The sequence below is a fragment of the Pan paniscus genome, chromosome 21 (genome assembly GCF_029289425.2).
Source record: "Pan paniscus chromosome 21, NHGRI_mPanPan1-v2.0_pri, whole genome shotgun sequence".
Lineage (NCBI taxonomy): Eukaryota > Metazoa > Chordata > Mammalia > Primates > Hominidae > Pan > Pan paniscus.
This window is the reverse complement of record NC_073270.2, coordinates 20,577,784-20,594,994: the sequence shown is the minus strand read 5'-3', so window position 1 is coordinate 20,594,994 and position 17,211 is coordinate 20,577,784. Positions and strand designations below refer to the sequence as shown.

Sequence of the window (17,211 nt, the reverse complement as noted above, 5' to 3'; positions counted from 1 at the left end):
ATACTCTTTGGCCAATGGTGTTAGCTGACCTGATATGAGCCTGAATCCATAATGTGTTTCCGAAGCTGGGTGCGTCTTCTTGTGCCCTTGCTTTGAGAAGAGCAAAACATGATGTGTCTTCTTTGAGACACATCATGAGAAGACTGTGTCTTGAGAAGCCAGTGGTCCAAAGAGAATGAGAGGCACATGGAGCAGACTCATATGAAGCCTGCAGCCAAGCCCAGATCAGCCACACACTTGTCAGCCACAAAGGTATGACTGAGATATATACGCTAATGGATGCATGCCTTTTGTTACTTAGCATTAGGGTAACCATAGCTAACAGATACAACCATCCTAATCCAATCACCCTATTCTCTCTCTCCTGCAAATGCCCCGTAGCTGAACTTGTTGCCATCAGTCTTGTCAGGCTCCAGTGCTTTCTCTACGGAATTGTCAGAATGTCCTTTCTAAAAGGCACACATGACCGTACCTCTCCTTCTCATGTACCCTTCATTCTTTCCATTACCATGGCCTTTACCATGCAGCTTCTCTCTGTCTCTAGTTTCATTTCTGCCACTTTGTTTCAGCTCCCCAACTCCTCACCCCTCCCATACTCCCCCCAGCCACAGAAGCAGCCCTTGGGTGCTTCAGTGCAACAAGTTTTCCCGTATCTTGGTATTCTACAAGCTCTTATTTCTGTTTGGAAATAAATTTTCTCACCTCTCTCCACCTGCTTATCCTGATAATCTTGGATTCTCAGAATAACTGTCATTTCCTCCCCAGCATTCCAGATCCCCCAATCACTGCCACACACTACCTAAACTTCTGTATAGGCAGCCCTTAGGAAAGCAGGCATCACGTCTTGTTTTGGAATTGCTTGTGGAAATCTCTCCTTCCATAGCTGTAGGTCCAGGAGCATAGGCCTCTGCCTGTCTTGCTTACTGCACCATCTCCAGTGGTTACCAGCATAGCACATAGTAGGCACTCAATTAACACTTTGTCAAAGAAAGAATAAACCAGGCAGACAGTGTGGGGTGAGAATATTTCTGGACAGCTCTTCTTTTTGTCTCTGTTGTTTCTGGACTCTGGTGGTCTCTTGCTTGGAGAGAGAGAGACAGACACCCTCCCTCCATTGCATCTCAGATTTATTTTACATTTCTAAGCCCTAGCTTAGAAATATGAGTTTTGCCCTGGCTTCCTGGAGCCTGCATGGTGACTTTCTCAGCTCTCTTAAAGCTTGTGGAACAGACGTTCATCACCATAATGGAATAAGAAGTGCTCATTTTCCAAACTTTGACTTTTAGAAAGATTTCTTATTTTGGGCACTTAGGTAACTAGCTGCCTTCTGAGCAAGCCACAAAGTGTTAAGAAATGTCAAAATCTGTAAAACTGCATTCATCCTTCCCTGCCAAATGCTTAAACCTAATGCCATGCACAAAACAGCTGTCCGGATGGTAATTATCAGATAATTATGACTTGGAAATCCCATCTAGATGAGATGGAAAAATTGCTCAAAATTGTTGGCAGGTCCCTTGTGAGGTTAGGAGGGCCATTAAACCCACAGTAGCTACTCGGTTCTGATGTCAGAGATGCAGAAAGATGTCATGCGGTCACTACCATGCTACATGAAAGGAGGCTTTTGAGTGTCGTTTTGGAAATAAAGCCTCTCATAGGAAAAGCTTGTGGTGGAGAAGAGGGCAGATGAAAATGCTCTCAGCAAATAAGCCCTAGATTTGCTTTTTCATGAACCTGGGATTATTTTTCCAAATAATGTCTGCATTTCAGCATGAGCTCCATGGTGATGTCCCCCACCCTGCCCAGTGTGGCTGAGCATGAGGAATCGACCACTTGAAGACGCCCAAAGAGAGCCAGGGAGGGACCAGGGACTGAACAAAGGATCCAGAGAGGTTCCTCCAACCATCAGACAGAAACTCCCTGTAGAAATATCAGTTACCACGGCCCAGGACAGCAAGGAGGGCAGCCCCCATGATGCCTGTTGGTACTTTTAGGATAGAAAACTGGGGATCAGAATTTCCTCCCCTTCTAGCTCTTCACTTCTTTATATAAAGTTGAAGAAGCCACCTAAGCATTAATAAGCAGACCCTGCCCTGTCTTTTAGCAAAGATTCAAACTCAGGGATGGATCTGGTCTGAAATTTCTCCTCTGAGCCCAGAGTTATGCATGGGTGACTGCTGCGGCATGATTTGCTTTGGCAATAGTTGTCAGTGCTTTGAGGAAAGCACTCCTCTCTGCCTCTTTCTGGCTGTGTGATTTAACCGCTGTGCCTTGGTTTCCTAATCTGCAGAAATGAGCTAAGAACTATATTGGATTTAGCATGAAACCTCAGCCCTGTGACCAGTCTTGGTGGCCCAGTATGACCCCTGCCCACCTTACTCTGCACTACCTCTGCCCAGCATGTCTCCTGTTCTAGGACACATCCTGCCTCGACGCCTTTGCAAGTACAGTTCCTTCTCAGAATGCTCCCCTGCTCTCCACACACCCCTCTCTTCCCATGGCTGGCTCTTGTCACTCATGACTCCACACAGAACTTAATCTCCCGTTCAGTAAATACAGAGTGACACCTGCACCTCTGTCTCTAAAACATCACTTCATCTCATCATCTGCATAAGGCAGATGTCCTCTGAAGTTAGTGCCATCAGGCATTTGTTCACGTATGTACTGTCTATCCTTCCCCACTCAATGTATACTCTAAGAGGAAAGGTCTTGTCTACCTTGTTCACTTCTGAATCCCTATTGCCTTGACAAGTTCCTGGCATATAGTGGGTGCATAATAAGCCCTGGTTGAAAGAATAATCATTCCCTTACATAGGCGTTGGAAGGATTAGATGAGACCATGCGAATACAGTGTTCCTACAGTGCCTGGTGCAGAGTAGATGCTCAGTGAATTCTAGCTATTCTTTTTGCTGTTGTGCTTGCCCCCCTACTCTCTTCTCAAGTCACCCTACTGCTTTGTTCTTCTTTGCTCACACATGTTCCTCCATCCATCTATCCATCCATCCATCCATCTCTCCATCCATCCATCCATCTCTCCATCCATCCATCCATCCAACAAATATTTGTGGAATATGTTCCAAGTGCCAGGCACTGCGCTAGGCACAAACGAAATAATAAATGCATAGAGGAGCACAGTTCCTGTCTTCAGGGAGGTCACTTCTCCAGGGGGAGACTCAGACCAAGGGGTAAAGGTAAGCACTTTCATGAGAGCTGCTGAACACAGGCATGACATCTGGTCCAGGCTTGGGAAATCCCAGTTCAACATCTATATTGATACCTGAAGGATGAGCTAGAGAAAGAAAGAAGCCCTTTGTTGGGGCCCCTGTAACCCCCTCTGTGAGGTAGTCTGGGTTAAGAGGGCCATTTTCTGGGACCCCCAGCTTCCAAGCAAACCAAAAGGCATTGTTTGGTTGGGCCAAATACTGTTACTATTTTGATCTAACATTATTAGTCAAAGAAGCATAGTCTGTACAAGCAAAAGCTTCTGGAAAATTAAAGTCTACCTTTCTATAGGCTAGTTCATTAACTATTTTTGATGAAATATTTTACTTTGAAATAGATCATACACTTGATGCTTATCCTAGAGGATATGAGATCTAACTTAACTTTTTCCTGAATGACTCAGGATCACCACCATTAATATAAATTATTTAACTGGGCTGACACATGGCAAAGATCTCAGGAGCTATTGATGTACAAAGGGATTGCTTGCTGCTGCAATTGAAAAAATAAAATTTATTCTCTATTTAAACAAATAAAGTGTCCTTCTATGTGTCAGATGGATATTGGTGCAGTGTGAGTGGCAGACATTAAGTGGATGAGGTCTTAAACTCAGATTCTAACAGCAGAGAGAGATGTGGTTAATAACTGTGAAACAAGGAGGAACGTGGATGGGCCAGCAGGGATGTGGAAGGAGATTATGTGCAGTGTGAAGATGTATTTGGGCAGAGCTTAGAAGGATTAGAAGATTTAGGATGTGGGGAGCATTTGGGGTTCTTCTCTTCATAGGGATTCTTCCCTTATTAAATGCCCTCTCAAGGAAGGAGAGCAACTACTTGAGTAGAATAAGGAGAATGCAGAATATTAAAGCATGCCACTAGGATCTGGGGCTGATTTTATGACCTTCACTCCCTGATTCAGTTCACCAGGTTGATCCTTCCCTGTTTCTTGTTCATTTACATTTTAGTCTTGACTCAAGATAAACTTTTCCAAATAGTGGAAGTTAGCATTACTTATGAAATGCAACATTCACAGCTTTAACCAAGTCATGGCTTCCTAGTAGTTCCTAGGTTGTGATTATTACTGAAAAATAAGCTAACCAGAAATTTTTCCATTGAATTTTTAAAGCTCAAAATGAAATCTCCTTTTCAACAGACGGTGCTGAAACAACTATATATCTATGTGCTAAATAATAAAATTGAATCCCTACCTCACACCATATATCAAATGGAATCTCCTTGACTTCCCTGGAGTTCATAAACTGTTTATTGATTATATTACTGATTTTCTACTTTCAAAAGAGTGGTCTGCATTGGATGTTTGTATCCCTGGCGTAAAATGATTTTTTTTTTTGCACTTATTACAGAAACAGCAGCATTTGGATGGAAACACAACATGACACACCTTTCTCCAAAGTCTTCCTAACCAAGTCTCCCCCAAGAGGACTCTTGTGCATGTCATGGCTATTGATCATAATAAGCCAGAGTGGTTTCTTCTCCTGCATTTCCCCCTTGACTTCAAGGATAAAGTAGATCTTCAATTTCAAGACTTAATGTGGCCCTTGTATAATTCCAGCAGAATGACCAGAGTGATCCAATTATGTCATCTTCAGATGAAAAACATGAATTTGGGCCAAACATCCACTAAAGCCTGAATTTTTGTTTTCATGATGTCACTGTGTCAGTAGACATTGAGATCTGGAAAGAGTATGCTTTCATAGCTCTGGGAATTACTGATAGAAGAATAATGTTTAATTTTTTTTGGTCTCTAAAGAGTATTGGGAAAATGTCAGAAGGGGAGGAAAGGAGGAGAGATCATTAGGAGAATGATTTATGGTGTGCCGAATCGAGTTGGAATTTCAGGCCTGATATCCATGTCTAGTCAGGAAGATTTCAAAGTTAGTAAGATAAACTGGTTTGCTTCTGGGGTGAGTTTTAGTTTTGTTTTGAAAGTTTTTGATTTCACCTTCTATGATTGTCCCCTTTAATCAAAGTAAAATAAGAAATAACATCATGGATCTGAAGGACATTGAAAGTTTCTCATTCTCTGCTCCTGCCTGTCCCTCCCTCACTGGAGAGTCATCCTGGTGAAAATATATTATTCAGGGATGAATTCTTCAGGTTGTTTAGAGCCCAGGGTTTTTTTTCTTCTTCTTTTTGATGTCTGTTTTTTAGCCATTGTCTTCTAGTCCTCAACAGAGGGACAAAAAGCAGTTAAAATTCAGATCGTTCTGATTTTTAATTCCTCATAACTTTGATAAGAGGTAAATGGGGAAGTGAAACAAGCTGAGGAGTAAACCAGATGGACTGCCAATGGGTTCATCAGACCTCTGTATGCAGCACTCTGAGTCGGGCTGAGGAGCATCTTCATTGGCGTCCTTGTCAAGTATGACTGAGTAGCGACAGAAAGCCACTAAATATTTTTTAAGGAAGTTAGGTTGTGTTAACTGCGAAGCTTTTGTTCAGACCATGATATGCAAGTTTGAGTTCAGAGCTGAACTTCTTGATAACAAGGGAAGACTGCATTACTGAAGGAACCAGTAATCTCCCGTCTCCACCCTTTGCTCACGAAGCATTTATCTCATCTTGAAAATAAATGCTGAATTAATTTTTTTTTTTAATAAAAATATGTTTTGGGGGGCACCAAATTACTAGGTTATTCATGCCCTCGTATCTCAGCCTGGACCTGAAGTGTCCCTCTAATTCATGAAAGGTAACTTTCACTGCTGGTGAAAGTGAATGCAAAGGCCATGGAAGAGCTAAACATGGATTCCCATTTATTCAACATGCTTTTCATGGCTTGAGTATGTGCCTGCCCCATACTGTGTGCCATGAAGAAGATAGACATGTGAAAGGCTCAATGTCAGCCCTCATGGAGCTTCCTGTGGTCAGGATATGAGGGTGTCATAAAGCTGTCCCAAAACTTCAGGAATGAATCTGGACAAATAACCATGTAAAAAATATTGTCATTCTGGAAAACAATCTTTTATATAACTTTTCTAACACTGAGAAAAATCATCTAAAGAAAAACTTGAAATGTAAACTTGAAAAGTATAGATTTATGTAAAACTCTAAAACCTATAGGTTAATGTACAAAGATGTCTGTGGTGTCACTACTTAAAACAGTGAAAGGTTTGAATCAACATAAGTGTCCAAGAGCAGCAGCACGATTAAGTACATTTTGGAATATACTGTAATAATAGGTCACCTTGAAGATGATGTTTCCAATGAGATTTTGAGGAAAAAACGTTTGATATAACAGGAAGTATAAAAAGCAATGTATAAAATTGCCTATATAGGATGATCTTTGCTATACAAAGTAACCTAGAGAAAGAAAAATATGCTGAAATGTTAACAATAGTTATCTATGGATTAAACTCGGGGTGATTGTCATTTAATCCTCTAGAGCTACAGGGTCCAACAGTCAGCCACAAGCCACATGTGGCTATATGAATTTCAGGCACAACACTAACCTAATTACCTGGATCCTTCTTGCATCCAAGTGGGTACATGTAACTTATGTGGACAGTGGGATGGGAACAGTTGGGACAGACACCACTTTCAGGCCTCATCAGAAAGTGATCTACACAATATTCCATGCCCTTGCCTTCTCTGCTTTCTGTGTAGCTATGGGAGAAGGACTTCAAGATGGTAGAACCACTGGATGGACTGTGCCACAAACCCTGAGTTTCTGCTTGGAAGAGCCATGAGAGCTGCCAGGATGGGAACATCTGCAGTGGAATTTGAGTAAAAAACCAATCCCGTGTTGGGCTACTCCAGTGGAATTTTGGGGTTTTTGGTAATACAGTAGCTAGCAACACTTATTCTGAAAAATACAACCATAATTTGACCTTCTGTGCAAAAGTTGTTGACACAGCAGGCCTGGTTATTTAATCCTTGCATACCTCCAGGAGAGTCCTGAACCATGGTTGGCCTTTGGCCAACCCCTGTGAATGTGACCCTTGGGATGCTACAATTGATGACATTGGTTTGTACCCCAGAAGCGATAGGCCATGCTGTACCAATTTGTCACGATCATTTTCCAAACTTTATAATGTCTACCTGGTAACTACGCTGCGGTTCTGAGATTCAGGCATCATGGCTGTTCATGCAGCAGGAATGTGCCTACTTGACCAGCCCTCCCCAAAAGCCTCAGCCTCCAGTGGACTTCCCTGGATAGAGACATCTCATGCATGTTTCCCGCAAGGGAGAAAGCACTTCCTGTGTGACTCATTAGGGAAGGAATTAGAGGCCTGCAGCTGACCACACTGGGCTTCTCCTGATGCATTTCATTTTCCAGCTCCTTTTATCCCATATCCTGTGCTATAATAAACCTTAGCCATGAATATAATCTGTGAGTACTCCTGAAACCCTGAATTAGAGGATGGTCATAGGATGCCCAAAATAATTCCCACATAAGATATTTCTCCAGGAATATAGAGAACATATCATCCAAAATAAGCACATGCTTTCTGCACAGCCCTTATGTATCTTACCATCTGTTACTACCATCTGTTGACATTCTATCCTAGACATCAAACTCTTGTGAATTTGGCTGATGTGAGTCAATTCATAAGAGCCTGACTGCAAAAGTCTCACCCTGTGGGCTGCAGAACTTAGAAGAGTTATTTGGAATTCTGTGACCCTCTCCCCCATTCCCCGCCAGGGCGATGCCCTTTCAGTGGCCAACCTGGATGGCATCTCTCCAGTGTTTCTCTGACATGAATCACTTAGCCTGTAATAAGGTGAAGCAAGTCTAAGTACACTAAAGTAGGGGTTGGCAAGTTATGACCCATGGGCCAAATTTGGCCCACCAATTGTTTCTGCGTAGTCCATGAGTGAAGAATGGTTTTTACATATTTAAATGGTTGGAACAAAAATCAAAAGAAGTGTTATATATCATGACATATAAAAATGATATAAAATTCAAACTTCGGTTTCTGTTAGGAAAGTTGTATTGAAACAGACATGCCCGTTTGGTTATTTATTGTCTATGGCCGGTTTTCTGCTACAGCAGTAAAGCTGAATAGCTGTATAAACATCCTCTGGCCCACAAAGCCTAAAATATTTAGTATTTGCCCCTCGACAGAAAAAGTTTGCTGGCCCCTGCTCTAAAGTCCTGAATGTCCCTGCAAGCCTGACTTAGTAAGGCCTTTGACAAGGAGAATTTGTTTCCCCCTCAATATTACGATTTCTACACCCCTTTTTCCCCGAGACAAAGACCCTGTGGCCAAGGCTGTTAAAACACAGTCACGTAGCCCTGGATTTCAGGAGAAGTCCTGGAGAAAACCACTTACGTAGGATCCGTAATCCACAGCCAGGGTCTGCAGAACCCAGGGGAGACCGAGGCCAATCAGGATGTCAAACACGTTGCTCCCAATGGAGTTGGACACAGCCATGTCCCCCATTCCTGCAGGGACAAGAGGTCACTTAAAAGAGGGAAGGGAACCCAGGAGAGTGCAGGGGCCCCACACAGGACTCTCCCAAGCCTTTAGTCTCACAGCCAGAGAGTGGTTCTGCAAGCTCACATATGTGCTTCTCTTTCGAGGCCATCACCCATGTGAAAGGATGACATGAATTATAAAACATAGAAACACACGTTCTATTGAATGGTTGACCTTTACTTCAAATATCATCACTGATTGAATATAAGTGATTCAAAAAACCAAATACAGTGATATGCTTTGTGTCTGTGTCCCCACAAAATCTCATGTGGATTGTAGTCCCCAGTGTTGGAGGTGAGGCTTGGCGGGAGGTGATTGGATTATGGGGGTGGTTTCTTATGAATGGTTTAGCACCGTCCCCCATTGGTACCAGCTTTGTGATAGTGGGTGAGATCTCGTGAGATCTGGTTATTTAAATATGTGTAGCACCTCCCCCCACCCTCTTGCTCCTGCTGTGTAAGACATGCCTGCTCCCCGTTCACCTTCCACCATGACTGGAAGTTTCCTGAGGCCTCCCCAGAAGCCGAGCAGATGCTGGCATGCTTCTTGTACAGCCTGCAGAACCATCAGCCAGTTAGAGCTCTTTTTTGATAAATTACTCAGCCTCAGGTATTTCTTTACAGCAATGTGAGACACACTAATACAGATGGTTTCAAGGATTCTGGAGATTCTGAGACACCCTTATGGAAAGGAATAAACTCAACCATTCTAGAAAGTGACTCCCGAGCTCACACCTGCATACTGGGTCATCTTCCAACTGCCCTGTACTGTCTCCAGGCCTTCTTTGGAATAACTGAACAATAGTGTAGACAATAGTAGAGCTTCATGAGGATGTCTATGGGACACTGAGCTAAGTTTTGTAGCTCAACACACATTTGTTTGAAACAAATGCCCTCCAGCATAAATCAGGCAGATGCGTCAGAATGAGTGCTACAGAAGGGTGTGGCCATCTGGGGAATCTGTTTGGGAAGGTAAGCTGTGAGCCTGTGAGCTTGGCTTTGAAGGAGGGAAGGATCTGTCACACTCTGAAAACTGACCTCTGGGACCTGTCACTTAGAGAGCACTGCAGGTGGGTCAGCCTTAGGGATGAGGTTTGTCTTCTCTAAGCCTCAATTTTCTTGTCCATAAAATGGGGGTATGATTGTGCTTATTTCACAGAGCTGTTGTTTAAATCAAATAAGATAGTGCATCTATCATGTTTTACTCAGTAAAGGTTAGGTGTCAGTACATTTCCTATTACTTTGAATAATAGGAGGATGGTGATACAGCCTCCAGAAGGGGCTATGGGTGCTACCTAGGAAATGTCTTTGCTTTCCTCAAGGGTAGGACCTTCTGGATTATTTCTCTCTTCTTCTGAGCCCAGGAAACCTTTCAACCAACACGGCATCACCCTCCCTCCTTCCAAACCCTGTTAATTACCAGGTGGGTCCCCCAGGTAGAGAGGCCCGCCTGCCCGCCTGCCTTCCTTCCTCCCTTCCTTCCTTCTTTCCTTCACTCCCTCCCTCCCTCTTTCCTTCTCTTCTCCCTCCCTCCTTTCTCTTCTCCCTCCTGCCTTCCTTCCCTCCCTCCCTCCCTCCCTTCTTCCCTCCCTCTCCTCCTCCCTCCCTCCTTCCCCATTGCCACTGGAAGTCCCACCTTGTCTGGCCACAATGAGGCTGGCCATGCAGTCAGGCACGCTGGTCCCAGCAGCCAGGAAGGTGATCCCCATGATGACGTCAGGAATCCCCAGGGTGTAACCAATGATTGTGACCTAGAAGGAGCAGGAAGAGATGGTCAGCTGAGGGTCACCTCAAGCCCCACCTGCCCATGATTCTTCTGATGGAGACTCACAACAGGCTATGGTCTGGGCTATCTCTGTGGGGTGCAATGTCTGCTCTCTGTATCAATACAGAGGGTGACAAACACTATGTGGATGCCGACCGGGGCTGCAGGTCAGGGGACGGTGCTGTAATAGGACCCAAACTTTCCAACAAAACATTGGCCTTTTCACTTGTTCTTTTCCGGTGAGGCGGGTGGTTTGAGAAGAGAAAATAGAATTTCTGGGAAAAAGCAATATTGGGACAGAATATTTGAACTACGGGTGGCCCTGAGGCATCCAGAATGGATGGATGCTTTGCTTGGAATTTGAGCGTCCATGTCAGGAAGGATGCACAATGGGAATTTAGAAGAACTGCAAAGGGGCTGGATTTGACAGTATCCATACTTGTCGGAAAAGGCATAACTCTAAGGTTGGGCACGGTGGCTCATGCCTGTAATCCTATCACTTTGGGAGGCCAAGTTGAGAGGATTGCTTAAGTTCAAAAGTTCTAGACCAGCGTGAGCAACATAGTGAGACCTTGTCTCCACAAAAAATTTTAAAAATTAGCTGGGCATGGTGGTGTATGCCTGTGGTCCCAGCTCCTTGAGAGGCTGAGGCAGGAGGATGGCTTGAGCCCAGGAGGTTCAGGCTGCGATGAGCTGTGATAGTGCCATTGTACTCCAGCCTCGGCAACACAGTGAGACCCTGTCTCACAAAAAAAAAAAAAGAAAAAAAAGAAAAGGAAAAAAAGGGGAAAGCCATAACTAGCATTTCCTTTTCTCTATTCCTTGAAGGTTGGTAGCAATTTGCTGTCCTTGTCAACATCTTCTTCACTATAATAGCTTCTGGGGACCATCATCTTAAGTGAAACAGCTCAGACACAGAAAGTCAAACTCCACATGTTCTCACTCATAAGTGGGTGCTACGTAATGTGTACACTTGGACATGGGGTGTGGAATGATAGGCAATGGAGTCTTGGAAGGATCGGGGGCAGAAATGTTGTGTTTCTACATCTCAATTTCCTCCCTGGAGACTGAAAAACAGGAAGGCCAGAGGCCACCTCAGTTTAAATTCAGCACGGAATGAAGTGGGGTGGGTGACGAGAAATTACTTAATGGGTACGATGAACATTATTTCAGTCATGGATACACTAAAGTCAGGACTTCGTCACTTCCATCACACAATATATCCATGTAACAAATTTACTTGTACCGCTTAAATTTATGCAAATATAGAAAAAGCAAATGCAAGCATGCTTAAAAAAACAAAAGCAGTTGATGAGGCAGATGATGAGGGAGCTGGTGGCAAAAAAAGAGGTAAGTGGAAAAAGAGACACATTCCCTGCATGTGGGCCCAAGGAGAAGATAACTCACAAGAGTTGAAACTGTCAGGTCATTTTAGGATGCCACTGGATCTCCCTCACTTGCCATAAAATTACAGGAAATGCAAAGCACATGTTGTAAGGCGCACATTCTTCTCACAGTTCCTCCTGGGCCAGCCCTTGAGAGACACCTACACCCAGAACCCTGACTTCACTCCAAAGGCCACAATCGCTCCTTCCCTGTTCAAAGATTGGGGAGATGTGAGTGAAATCCATAGAGATGCTTGCCTTGCCTCCTTTCAGACAGAGAATGCAGCTCATTTCTGTTCAGTACTGAGCAGAACTGAACAGAATTTAACCTGGGGTGGCCACAGGGCTTTCTGACTTCCGGTCTCCAGGGAGGAAAGTGAGCTGCAGAAACACACGCTGTTTCTATTTTGTTGCTCTGGATCAAATGGAGCTACCAGCGTCCTGGCCAAACCTTGTTTTTCCTTTTTAACCCTCAGCTCAGTCCCTGTAGGAACCTGGTCTGGCTCAGCCAGTCTTGGCCTCTGGTTCATCATTTTCATGATCATGTTTGTGGCTGGGTCTGGAGTTCAGGGGAGCAGACTGCTCAGGTGGCTGGGACCAGGTCTCCGGCTTCTCCTAGTTTTCTCCCTACTCCTGGGCATTGATTGGGACTTATTAGAACCTCCACTGGAGGAAAAGGAAGCAAACAGAAGGAAGTTGAACCTCAGATGAGTCAGGTCAGTTAGCCTGCTGGTTAGGGGGCTGCACAGAAAATCATGTAGCACCTTAAGGTCAGGGACAGCCCACACTGTCCCCCAAATCCAGATAGGAGGTGGCTCTTGGTGCATATGTCAGATGAAAACATTAGTGAATGCAGGATGAGGGAGAAACCCCTGGCTATAAAACTTGGGTTTAAAAAAAATGTTTGTGATATTGAGGAAAGAGATGATTATGAATTAGTTGTGTCAGGTTTACAAATTTGCAACCCATGTAACAAAATTTTTCTGGGTATTTTTGGTCTTACCAAAATATCTTTTTCATAACCTTCTTTTTAGCTCTTGAGTTTAATTCTCCAGAATTTATATTACATTTCTATCCAACACTCAAGGCAAGATTAATTTGGATTTGCATCATTTTAAAATGCATTGCCATGCCTTTTAATTTCTGTCCAATTCTAATGATTTGGAATTTCTCCCCAGTTAAAAAGTATAGCCATAAATGGGTAATGCATTCTGGAAGGCTGGGTTTCCTAAAATGGCTTTGTTAAGGTCAAAGCCACCGAATCAATGTCAATCAACTAATATCAGTCAATGTCAATCAACCAATGTGAATCACTGAGTCATTATTTTAGCCTCAGAAGGGACCCTTGAGTGATCACCTCATACAATGCCTCATTGTCTGGCTGAAGAAACTAAGATGCCCATAGGGATTGATCATCATTTCCCAATTCTTTGTGCCTTTCCTCCATGTCCTTTGCCCTGTGACATGGCTGTTCTTCCCACTGGAGCAGGTGGAGTACATTTCCCCCATGCCATTGATGTGGGGCTTGGCCAGTAAAATGTGAGTGGACATGATGGGAAGTCAGGGCCAGGCGAAGATCCTGGAGGCATTTCGTGTTTCCACGTACTCTCTTGCATTCTAATGATGCACTGTGAGAAGAGCATACCCCAGGTAGCTAGCCTCTGGTACAAAGAAAATGAGCAGACACGTGGAGTAGACATGGACCCCACCTGCTGCCTGAATCAAACATGACCACCCTGAAGCCTGAAGCAGAGCTGCATAGCAGGTCCCAGCTAAGATTAATGAATCCACAGTCAACCTGAAGACGTGTGAGCAGGGGAATCGGTGCCTGCAATTCTAAACTACTAAGTTTAGGAGTGGTTCGTTGTGCAGCTTATTGTAGCAATAGCTGACTAGTACAGTTATCGGCTGAAACCCTGACTCTTATTCCCTTCTTTATTCTCTAAAGAGATTTAACAGTGCCATGGGGTCCCGATTGCACTCACCATCCACACCATCATGTAGGAGAAGGCTGCGATCCACAGCGTGGAGGAAGCAAACGTCACCATGAACCATTTCTCCCAGCGCGGCTTGTTGCAGTTGGGTACAGTGAAGTATAAGACGAAACTCAGCGGCCAGGTGAACGCCCATTTCACTGTTTCCAGTTTACCCGCTGGAAAAATGAAAAAGGCCAAAAAGAAATAAAAAAAAATAACAAAGAACCCCAGTTAGCTTTATTTCTTTGCTCTGCCAAGTGTCTGTACTGCTTTCCCCAGAATGAAACCTTATTATATTGCTCTTTTCCTAGAACATTCAAATGACTTTCCATCACCAACGAAACCTGACATGCAACACCAAACAGAATAAAAAAAAAAAAATTATCCACTGCCCACCTGCTGATTAGGTCTCCGAAATGAGAGGGTGAATCACTTCTTAGTAATACCAGGCTAGGGGGATGGTTTGGCAGATGGCCAGGTGGGAAAAGAGAGGAGGATACTCAGGTGAAAAAAGAGGTGGAATGTGTGTAGGTGCAGGGGGTCGAAATGGGGGTGGGGAGCTAGGAAGACCTCCAGTGGGCTTCTGTTTTCCACGTTTTCGCCCGATAATAAAGCGTTAGCGGACGCAGCGCCACCTGGTGGAATTTCTCAGCATCGTCGGTCAGCGCGCCGGAATCTTCAAAGAGGATTTGAAGGCTCTCCCTAGACCTGTATTACTAACCTGATTAACTGCTAATTCACCTCTAGAAAGAAATATGCATACATATTTCCATGTATTCCTCAATGCAATCCAGATACACAGTGCCTCTACCTTCCAGAAAGTTTGCTGTGCCTCTTTCTAGTCAAACCCTCACCCTCTACCACCACAGATATTGTTTTTACTGTTCTCCAACTTCAAATAAAACCATATAGGATGTTTTCGTGCCTTCCTTCTTCTTTTCAACATAATGTGATTGAGATTCATTCGTGTTGCGTGATCCATTCCTTTTAATTGCTGTGTAGTATTCCCTCCTATGAATGTGCTACGATTTGTTATCCATATGGCGGTGGGTGAGCATTTGTTTGTTGCCAGTTTGAGGGTATTACAAGCCAGGTGACTATGAACATTGTTGTACAAGTCTTTTTGTGGGCATGTTTCATCTCTCTTGGACGAAGACCCAGGAAAATTGCTGAGTCATAAGGTGGGTATTTATTTAACTTTATAAGAAACTGCCAGTTTTCCAAAATGATTGAACCATTTTATATTCCCACCAGAGTTAAGGAGGAATTTTTATATTATAACATTTGAACAGTAATTAAATGTTTAATAAAATGTATTTTATAATTTGAGACCAGTATCCAGTATTTGTTTCATATATCCTACCAATCTCCAAATAGTTTCTTAAAACTGCATAGATAGAAAAAGTATCTAACATTATTTCTGGCACCCTCTGGCCTCTCTTAAAGGGCCGAGGCACAGTGTCTATGGGAGGCAGAGGGGTTTCTCATTAGATAGTGCTGGGCTCCGGTCCTTGCTCTGTGGCTTATGAGTTGAATGACTCAGTTAATTAAACTCTCTACACCTCAGTTTCTTCATCTGTGAAAATGTGTATACAGCAGCACTGAGCTCACAGAGTTGCTGGGAGAATTAAATGAGATGATATTAGGACGAGGGCTGGGACAACATGAGCTCACAAGTCGTTCCAGTCAAAATCCTGGGAGTCATTCTTGATCTTTCCCTTTCTTTTATCCCCCACAGCCAACCCTGGCAACCTGACAGGACATTCCCACCATCTCATCATCCCCACAGCCTCCGCTGGGGCTAGGTTCACCAAGGCCTGGCTGACAACCTGGCTTCCTACGGGGACTACTGCTCCAATGCCTATCCTACCTCCCCATCTGTTTGCTACCAGTAGCCAGAGGAAAGAGTCTCAAAAACCAAATTGTTCTAGAACCTTCCATTGGCCTCCACTGCCCTTAGAGTAAAATCAGGTCTCCCCACCATGGTCTGTAAGGCACTGCCTGATTTTGCCGCACCTGCCACTCTCCCTGCTCACATACTCCCTGGTCTTGGCTAACTTTCTGTCCTCAGACACTCCAAGCCTTTTCCTGCCTCAAGGACTTTGCCCTCGCAGGTCTTCTGCCTGGATCTTCTCATGGCAGAATCTGCCCTGTCACGCAGGCCACTTCACTGCTCGAATGTCACCAAGCCCTCAGATAAATCTAAATATAACTCTCATCATCTCACTCCTGCTTTTCTATTTGTTTCATAGCAAATATTTTTATTTGTTTCATGCAAATATTTCCTGTCTTAAACCAGCAGGGTTGTTTCTTAATTTATTTTCAGTCTCCCTCAAATTAGAATAAAGTCTATGAGAACAGGGGTCTTCTCACTTGTTTAGCACCTGATTGAAAGGCAGGGATAGTGCAGGGCTTATATTGCATTTTCAGTAAATATCAGTAACAGTAGTAGTAATAATGTTATTATGAACAATCTAATCAGACAGACCAAAGAAAATTACTTGGTTTTGAGAATCTAAGGCTATCCAATTTACAAGTACAGAGTAAAGCAAACAAACAAAAAAAATAGTAAGAAAAGAGAAGTGTTTTCCTATTAGCTGCTATGAGTCTTGTTAGATTTAAGCTTTGGAGATGGTCAAGTGAATGATGAGAACATAGAGACTGTGCTTGCTTTGTAAATCAAGAAGCCTGGCTGACAGTTGTTTGGAGAGGGGCTTCCAGATGCTGCAGAATCCAGGATATGGCCAGCTCTTTGGATCCCAAATGCATCCTGGAATTTGGCACATTCCTAAATCCTGCAATGTGCTGATAAGGCATTTACCCATGTGGAACCTCCTAGAATCCCCTCAACGGCCTTCCATATGGCTGATGCCCTCAAACGGACAGAGTAACTCGGTTTAGTTTAAAATACACACCCAATCAAAGATTACGAAGAAACACAGGAAGAGGAAGAGAAATGATCCCAACTTGGCTCTTTCACATTCTTCAGAAAATAAAAAAAAAGAGGGAAGGAAAAAATGAAGTCAGAACTTACGAGTGCAAGAGCTTGGAAAATGATATTGATTAGACAAAGTTGTAAGAAGTGTAAGTTAGTGCCAGTGAATTTTGAGTTTTTATCAACTGCTTTAAAAATTTCTGACTGGACACTGGGAGGGCATTATATCTGGAAAACATCATTTTCAATGACATATATGCTTTCTTTAAGTTATTGCCCCTTTGTAACAACAGAAGCTTAAAAGCAGAAATTCAATGAGCATTATCTGAATCATATATTTAAATGTAATGCAGCAAATATAACAAATATAAGGTGTTTTTAAAAAATGATTTTGAGGAACAAAGGCAGTCAAATAAAGATCACCCACATTTTAGCTGGTCTTAATTTTCCTCACTCTTTTGCCCAGGCTGGAGTGCAGTGGTGCAATCTCAG

General features: G+C 43.4%; 1 protein-coding gene across 1 annotated transcript in view; it reads right to left on the bottom strand.

Moving 5' to 3' along the window:
* Positions 1–17,211, bottom strand: part of SLC24A3 (solute carrier family 24 member 3) — a 512,775-nt gene that overhangs the window by 15,675 nt on the left and 479,889 nt on the right. Inside the window, exons 13-15 of the mRNA XM_008962961.5 lie at positions 13,794–13,960; positions 10,295–10,409; positions 8,513–8,625 (exon numbers count right to left, since the gene is read on the bottom strand). Of these exons, the coding sequence (XP_008961209.3) occupies positions 8,513–8,625; positions 10,295–10,409; positions 13,794–13,960 (395 nt within the window). The remainder of the gene's footprint in view (positions 1–8,512; positions 8,626–10,294; positions 10,410–13,793; positions 13,961–17,211) is intronic.